Source organism: Carettochelys insculpta, chromosome 32, assembly GCF_033958435.1.
Source record: "Carettochelys insculpta isolate YL-2023 chromosome 32, ASM3395843v1, whole genome shotgun sequence".
Taxonomy (NCBI): Eukaryota; Metazoa; Chordata; order Testudines; family Carettochelyidae; genus Carettochelys; species Carettochelys insculpta.
The window spans coordinates 11,632,695-11,641,998 of NC_134168.1; the positions used below are offsets into that span (position 1 = coordinate 11,632,695).

Below are 9,304 nucleotides of genomic sequence, written 5' to 3' on the forward strand. Positions count from 1 at the left end.
GCAGATCCTCGACAGAGTGCGTCTGCAGCGTGGACGCTCCCCAGCTCTGTCGGCAGAAGGCCTCTTCTCTCCACAGAACTCCGGAGCGTGGACCCAGCGTACGTGTGTCGTTGCTGTATTTCGAAATAGCTACATGCGAGTTGGAAATGCATTTTGTGTGCAGGAACTCGATTTCGGAAAAAGCTGTTCCACAATAGCTCTTCCACAAGAGCTCATTTCGAAACCAGGCTGCTGTGCAGACACACCCTCGTGTAGTTCCTGGGGCAGGGCTGTTCTGCTCACGGTGCTTGCGTGCTTAGAATTGTTGGGGTGTTCGGAATGAACCCCGGCAGTGCTCGGCCGGATGCAGAGGATGACTTTCACAGTCAATGTTGAGTTCAGTCACCGCACACCTCAACTCACATGTCCTTGCTTTGCACGTGTGTGACTGTAGTAATAACAATGGGGGGAAATCTACACTGACATAAACAAAGGAATGCGGCGACCCTTTGTCTGAGCAATGGTAAACAAAACGGCTCTCGGGTCCAACATTCAACCATGAGGAGCAGCAAGTTGCCCGTCACTGTGCTATAATGAATCCTTGAAACCTCTAAGACTGTTACTGAAAGCAATGAGTTTCAGAAGAGCTTTTCTCAGAGATTCTTTGACATCCTTGTTTCTCAGGCAGTAGATGACAGGGTTGAGCATGGGAGTCAGGATGGTGTAGAAGACAGAGAAGATTTTGTGTAGGACCTTGGGCGTGTTGGCTGTTGGAACGACATAGACAGTAATCAAGGTCACATAGAAAACTGTCAGTACAATGAGGTGAGAGGAGCAGGTGGAAAAGGCCTTTTTCCTGCCAGTGGTGGATGGGATTCTCAGGATGGTGGTGATGATACAAACGTAGGATGTCAGGGTCAGAAGAGAAGACACAAATGTGCCGGTGGCTGCACTAACAAATGTCACCAATTCCAGAGTCTGGGTATCACCACAGGACAGTTTTATCAGGGGTGTAAAATCACAGAAAAAATGGTCAATTTCTTTGGAATCACAGAACGTTAACTGGAACAAGGAAATATTGACTACGCTGCAGAGCAGAAAGCTGCATATCCAGCACCCTACCACAAGCTGGCAGCAAACCCGGCCATTCATCAGAGCAGCGTAACGGAGTGGGTGGCATATCGCTAAATACCGATCATAGGACATTGCTGAGAGCAGCAGAGATTCTGCAGTTATGAGGATACCAAAGAAATATAATTGTACAATACAGCCCTTAATAGAGATGGCTCGGTCCCCAGTCAGGAGACTGGCCAGCAGCCTGGGCAGGTAGGTGGAGGAGTAACAGATCTCCAGGAAGGACAAGTTTCCCAGTAAGTAGTACATGGGGGTGTGAAGGTGCTGATCAGCCGCAACTAGCCCAACAATGAGGCTGTTCCCAGTCATGGTCACAATGTAGATCATGAGAAAAAGCAGGAAAAGAGGGGGCTGTGGTTCTGGGCCATTCCCGAAGCCTAAGAGGATGAATTCCATGATGAGCGTTTGGTTTCTTCCTTCCGCTTTCCCCATCCTACGTATCAAGAAAAGGGAAACAGATCAGGTCGCGCTGTGTTACATGGATAGGTGCATTGATAGACAGAGGTAATCTCATTCCCCTGCATCTCTCCACTGGTGACTCGTATAATTCAGTGTGTGAGCTTATACTCTAGCTGAGTACAGCTCACAGAACTCTAATGAATGACCTAACTCCCTAAAGCTAGGATTTTGATGTGTCATTATTATATCAGTATCGTATCAACAAATCCAGGAGACATGAGACAATCTATAGGTTAAAAATGAGAGATACTTAGAGGTTAACCACATGTAGGTCTGCCCTGGAGCTGGGATTGCTACTTCCCCACTAGGGCAGGTATATGTACACTAACTTTGATGAAGATAGTCAGATGAAACTAGCAATGAGAGCACAAAGGTAGTGGCAGTGGCTGGGAATAGCCACCTGTCCATGCCGCTAGGATCTCAGATGAAATTCAGACAGTCTGTGCTGATGAGGCTACATTGCTGCTTTTAGCACGATAGCTCGATCAAACCAACGTCTGTTGCTCTACCAGAGCAGGGAATTCCACTGCCCTCATGCACTGCAGATGTAATCCATGAGACAGACACTGAAACCCCAAAGAATCAGTGGTTTCTGTCAAGTTCTAGCCACCCGTTCTCTAGCACAGCAGATTCAAAGAAAAAAATGGCACCATTTGATAGGTGTAGCTGAGAGGTGAAAGAAGCCCAGAAAACTGTGGGCTGCTACCTGTTCTTGATAGCACCTGGGTAAACTGCACCAGCTTCACGTGAGTTCACAAAATGAAGAGAGTGAAATAGGAGAGCCATTTTTATCCAGGAAGAAGAATGCACTGGAAGAAAAATGAAAAGAGCTGAAGGGAAAAGGAAGAAATATATAGAATGAGATAACACAAAGTGCAAGTGAAAGAAAGGATTTAGTTCGACAGATGTTAAGAACAATAAAACATGGATGATAGAAAGAGATGTAACGGATTCTTGCTGTTTAAGCAAAGCCATCGGAGCCAATCAATATGATACCCTTTCCTTTCTTTTCCCAAACACTTTTCTTAACATATCCTAAGTCCTGACGACTTCAGTCATGGACACATGATAGCTGCGTCTACACGTGCATGCTACTTCGAAGTAGCGGCACCAACTTCGAAATAGCGCCCGTCGCGTCTACACACGTCGGGCGCTATTTCGAAGTTAACTTCGACGTTAGGCGGCGAGACGTCGAAGTCGCTAACCTCATGGGCTACGTCTACACGTGCACCCAACTTCGAAATAGCTTATTTCGATGTTGCGACATCGAAATAGGCTATTTCGACGAATAACGTCTACACGTCCTCCAGGGCTGGCAACGTCGATGTTCAACTTCGACGTTGCTCAGCCCAACATCGAAATAGGCACAGCGAGGGAACGTCTACACGGCAAAGTAGCACACATCGAAATAAGGGAGCCAGGCACAGCTGCAGACAGGGTCACGGGGCGGACTCAACAGCAAGTCGCTCCCTTAAAGGGCCCCTCCCAGACACACTTTCATTAAACAGTGCAAGATACACAGAGCCAACAACTAGTTGCAGACCCTGTATATGCAGCACGGACCCCCAGCTGCAGCAGCAGCAGCCAGAAGCCCTGGGCTAAGGGCTGCTGCCCACGGTGACCACAGAGCCCCGCAAGGGCTGGAGAGAGAGTATCTCTCAACCCCCCAGCTGATGGCCGCCATGGAGGACCCCGCTATTTCGATGTTGCGGGACGCGGATCGTCTACACGTCCCTACTTCGATGTTGAACGTCGAAGTAGGGCGCTATTCCCATCCGCTCATGGGGTTAGCGACTTCGACGTCTCGCCGCCTAACATCGATTTCAACTTCGAAATAGCGCCCAACACGTGTAGACGTGACGGGCGCTATTTCGAAGTTACTGCCGCTACTTCGAAGTAGCGTGCACGTGTAGACGCAGCCATGAGGAGATAGGAATAGTGCCCTACTTCGACGTTCAATGTCGAAGTAGGGACCGTGTAGACGATCCGCGTCCCGCAACGTCGAAATTGCTGGGTCCTCCATGGCGGCCATCAGCTGGGGGGTTGAGAGATCTCTCTCTCCAGCCCCTGCGGGGTCTATGGTCACCGTGGGCAGCAGCCCTTAGCCCAGGGCTTCTGGCTGCTTCTGCGGCAGCTGGGGATCTATGCTGCAGGCACAGGGTCTTCAACCAGTTGTCAGCTCTGTGTATCTTGTGTTGTTTAGTGCAACTGTGTCTGGGAGGGGCCCTTTAAGGGAGCGGCTTGCTGTTGAGTCTGCCCTGTGACCCTGTCTGCAGCTGTGCCTGGCATCCCTATTTCGATGTGTGCTACTTTGACGTGTAGACGTTCCCTCGCTGCGCCTATTTCGATGTTGGGCTGAGCAACGTCGAAGTTGAACATCGACGTTGCTGGCCCTGGAGGACCTGTAGACGTTATTCATCGAAATAGACTATTTTGATGTTGACTGCACGTGTAGACGTAGCCGATGAACCCATACCAAATAAGTCCTCACTTTGAGTGGTAATGAAAATTTAACATACACCAACATGAATGAAAAATAGAAAAATGGAAAATCCAGGGGAAAACACACACACACACACACACACACACACACACACACACTAAAGAGACAACTTTTTGTTTCAAAATGTATATGAAATAAGAGATGCAGGTGGAAAATAAAACACGCAAACAAGGAGAAAATAAAGGAGACGAACTCTGGCGGGGGGTTAGATATTAGCTGGGAGAGATCAGGATGTGTCTACACTCTGGTTGCCAGAAGCTGGGAGCAGCAATCGTTCCGTTTGTTGCCTTTGAAGTCCATGGAATTGGCTACTGTTGGAAGCAGGATATTGGGCTAGATGGACCTTTGGTATTTGCCAATATGGCTGTTCTGATGTTCTAAAGGTGAGAGCCATTGACAGATCTTTCATACCCATGTTTTGCAATAAGCCATCTGTGATGGACTCTTACAGAAACACAAAGTCATAGGGCTGGAAGGGACTCGGAAGGGATTCAGTTGAGACCCTGCTGTATCAACTCCCTCTAAATCATCCCAACAGCATGTTGTCAAGCCAGGACTTAAAAACCTTCAGGGGTGGAGATTCTACCACCTCTCTAGGCAGCGCATTCCAGTGCTTCACCTCCCTCCTAGCGAAATAGTTTTCCTAATATCCACCTTACACCTCCCCCTCTGTAACTTTAGACCATTGCTCCTTGTTCTGCCATTCAACACTACTGAGAACAGCCTCTCTCCATCCTCTTTCGAGCCCCACTTCAGGAAGTTGAAGGCTGCTATCAAACCGCCCCTCACTCTTCTCTTCTGCAAACTAAATAACTCCAAATCCCTCAGCCTTGCCTAGTAGGTCATTTGCTCCAGCCCTCATCATTTTCTTTGCTGTCTGCTGACCCTCTCTAATTCATCCACATCCTTTCTATACTGGGGGGCCCAGAACTGGACAAAATACTCCAAATGTGCTCTCACCAGTGCCAAATAAAAGGCCAATAATAACTTCTCTAAATCTTCTGGAAATGCTCCCCTAATGCACCTCAATATGCCATTAGCCTTCTTGGCTACAAGGGCACAGTGTTTACTTGTGTCCAGCTTCTCATCCACTGTAACCCCCAGGTCCTTTTTACCTGCACTGCAGTCAGTCCCCAGCCTGTAACAATGCTGGGACTCTTCCATAACAGGTGCAGAACGCTGCACTTGTTCGTGTTGAACCTCATCAGATTTCTTTTGGTCCAATCCTCCAATTAGTCCAGGTCACTGTGGACACCACCCCTTTTCTCCCATGTATCTCCCACGTCTGTCTAACCCGAGCTTAGAGTCATCTGTGGATTTGCTGATGGTTTTTACCTACCTACCTATCTCATAGAGCTGGAAGAGACCTTCAGAGGTCATCAGGTCCTGTCCCCTGCATTCACAGCAGGACCTATCACCAGCCCCTGACTTTTTTTATGTTAATAGCTATTTGCCCCAGATCCCTAAATAGCCCCCTCAAGGACTGAGCTCACCAATCTGGGTTCAGCAAGGCAATGCTCAAACCACGGAGCTGTCCCTCCCCAAGAAAGTGGGGTTCCACTGAGCCCTCTCTCCCTCCGGTCTGGGCTTAGTCTCCCACCGTGCTGCCGTGGCACTTTTGGCCCTATGCTTCCTACTGCATACACTCAGACAGGGACACACCCAGCCACTGCCTGAACCAGGAACACATCGTCTACACTCTAGAGCACCACCAGGTCCCACTTTCGAACTTTGAGCTGCAACGTTCCACCCTTGTGCAAACACAAACTAGGGAGCCATTGGGGCCCGGTTCCCCTCTCCCTCAACGTGGAGAGGAGTGTGCACCCTTGTGCTTAACAAGCTGTGACTTTTCTCTCGATGCTTCACTTCTGGGCACACTCATTTCTGCTCAGCTACGAACACGGTTACAAACGGCAAAGGGTTTTACGTGACAATAAGGCTTAGCAAAGTGGTGAAAAACAGCAAGAAGTCCTGTGGCACCTTAGAGACTAGCAGATATTTTGGAGCAGAAGCTGTCATGGGCAAAGCCAGCCAGCACTTCGCCAGATGCATGAGCTGTGGGGTTTCAGAGGAGGGTTTAAAGAGGGAATCTCAGACAAGAGGAGGGCCAGAGCTGACAAGGTCTGTTCAGTCAGGGAGGATGTGAAGAGATTGAAGGAACAGATTGACAGAGCCAGATGTGTACCCAGAAGCCACCTGCTAAAAGACAGGCCCAATAAGGAAAACAAGAGAACACCACTGGGCATCACACACAGTCCCCAGCTAAAGCCTCTCCAGCGCATCATCAGGGATCCACAACCGTCATGGACAACGATCCTTCTCTCTCACAGAGCTTGGGAAGCAGGTCTGTCCTCACCTACAGACAGCTGCCAACCTGAAACAAATTCTCACCAGCAACTATAGACCACAACACAGGAACTCTAAACCTGGCACCGATCCCTGCTACAAACCTCGCTGCCAACTCTGCTCACAGCCCTACACCAGCTATATCATCACAGGACCGAACATCAACCACACCACCAGGGGCTTTTTCACCTGCACATCTACTAGTATCATATCTGCCACCATGTGCCATCAATGCCCCAGTGCAATTTACATTGGCCAGACTGGACAGTCTCTCCGTAAAAGAATAAATGCACGTACATCAGACATCAGGAACTGCAATGCACAGAAACCTGGAGGAGAACACTTCAATCTCCCTGGACACTCAGTGGCAGATTGTAAAGTAGCAGTCTGACAACAACAATAAAAATTCAAAACTAAACTCCAAAGAGGAACTTCAGAGCTGCGATTCATTTGCAAACTTGACACCATCAACCAAGGACGGAACAGAGACTGGGAGTGGTTGGCCCTTTACAAAAGCAGTTTCTCCACTCTTGATGTTCACACCTCCATGTTAACTACTGATAGTGGGCCACATCCTCACTGACTGGATTTCACCTCTGTTGTTGTTCACAACTCCACATTAACTGCTGATAATGGAACACACCGTCCATGACTGAACTGACTTTGTCAACTCTGGCCCTCCCCTTGACTGAGACTCCATCTTTCAACCCTCCTCTGAAATCCCCCCATTCAGGCATCTGATGAAGCCACAAAAGCTGGTGCTCCGAAATATTTGTAAGACTCTAAGTTGCCACAGGACTTCTTCTTGTTTTCTGAAGATACGGACTAACTCGGCTACCTCTCCTGCACAAAGAGGTGAAAGTGGATGAACCAGCAAATAAACAAAAATGGAAACTGACGCGCAGGTTGGAATGACTATCGGTGAGATGCCTTGCATGGTGACACATATCGGAAAGGTAGCTGAGTTAATCTGTATCTTCAAAAACAAGAAGTCCTGTGGCACCTGATAGACTAACATATTTTGGACCATCAGCTTTCATGGGCAAAGACCCGCTTCATCAGATGCATGAGTGGGAGGCAGGGGTTTCAGAGGAGGATTTAAAGAAAGGGTCTCAGTAAAAGGGAGGGCCAGAGCTGACAAGGTCTATTTAGTCAGGGTGGAAGTGGCCCATTATCAGCAGTTAATGTGGAGTTGTGAACATCAAGAGAAGAGAAAACAAGTCAGTTCAGTGGGGGGGGGTGGCCCATTGTCAGATGCTAATGTGGAGGTTTGAACACCAAGAGCGGAGAAATTGCTTTCGTAACGGCCAACCACTCCCAGTCTCTGTTCAATCCTTAGCTGATGGAGTCAAATTTGCCAATGAATTGCAGCTCTGAAATTTCTCTTTCCATTTTATTTTGGAATTTATTTATTTATTTATTTAAATTTATTTTTAATTTCAATTTATTTTGAATTTTTTGTTGTTGTAAGACTGCAACTTTTAAATCTATTACTGTGTGTCCAGGGACACCGAACTGTTCTCCTCCAGGCTTTTGTATGTTACTGTTTCTGATGTATGATTTATGACTATTTCTTCTTTTATGCAGAGAAAGACGTAAGTGAATAAAAAGACGTATGCTCCAAAATATCTGGACTTCTTGTTGTTTATCAATGAGCTGTTCCTTACCCTGCTGATGAAACCCGCAGACAGGGAGATTCTCAAGGCAGAAGCTGAATGTCCTTCGCAGCATGGGTGGTCCAGGTTTCCGCACACAGGCTGAAATATTTTTGTCTGGGACCGGCACTTCCCAGTTCATTCTTCATTCCTTTGGTCTTTCCAGGTGTCCTTTTGTGCGGTGAGTGAAGAAGAGATGAGCTCACTCCCTGGTTTTTATAGCTCCTGCACAGGACAGGCATCCTTTTTCTCCAGACGGGTAGTGGAAAAACCACACTTCCCAAGGTGGAGTCCAGACCCATATGGTTGCTCACTGCCCTTGGAGAGTCACAGCAACCATAAACACAGGCTCTCTGGAGACCTCTCAGGAAGGCTCACCAGGTGGGAGATCAGCTTCCCCTGAGGCCTATTGATACCCCTAATGGCTCATTACCCTCAACAGACCCTTCCCACACAGTTGTCTTGACCATTAACATCTTGCCAGGGGGGAGTTACCCAGCTGTGACCCCATCTCAAACACAGAAATAGAGTCAGGATTCATAAGGTCATAGATAAAAATGGTACTTGCACACAAGTAGGATAATCATCGTCAGCAAATCAGTGACCTCTTAAAATGCCCATTTCGCCCAAAGACAGCACAGTTATGCTGTGATCCTAACCCTCCACCAGGGGTGATAAATTGGTGGCTGGCGGATCGATCGCAGCAGTGACAGTCCCTGGCTTTGTGTTGGCATTCGCTGACATCTCACAAGTGAAACAATGGGTCTAGCAAAGTGATAGAACCGTTACCTTCCTTCCCAGGCCTCATTTCCCTCACCCCTCTGGGATACTCTTAGAGCTTGGGCTGGGGTCTTTTTTGGCACCTGGGACTCCCATTTCTGCTGTTCATGGCTCCCTCTCTGAATCATAGCAGCTTCATCAGACCCTCAGCGTCTCTCTACTCTGTCTTTCATGAAACTGGTTAGGGACTCTATCTTTTGTAACCTTCTCTTCCCTCTGTCCGGTGACCCCTTCCAAACCGAGACTGGTCATGTAACCAAATCTTTGGTCTACCCTAAACCATAACGTTGGCAATAATTGTTCTGTTAACAAACCTCCAGTATAGACACAGCTCTGTAGACAGAGAAGGGATTTGTTTTTCATAGCTAACGTCATTCAGGAAGTGATTTTCCTACACCAGCAAATAAGTTCCTCCTGGGGGTGCACTTTGTGTCTAGACGAGCGAGTT

General features: G+C 48.0%; 1 protein-coding gene across 1 annotated transcript; it reads right to left on the reverse strand.

The window, feature by feature from the left end:
* Window positions 1-567: 567 nt before the first annotated feature.
* LOC142004951 (olfactory receptor 5B21-like) lies at window positions 568-1,545 on the reverse strand. Its single transcript, XM_074982627.1, has one exon. It carries the CDS (start codon window positions 1,543-1,545, stop codon window positions 568-570), a length of 978 nt encoding a protein of 325 aa, XP_074838728.1.
* Between the last annotated feature and the right edge of the window lie 7,759 nt (window positions 1,546-9,304).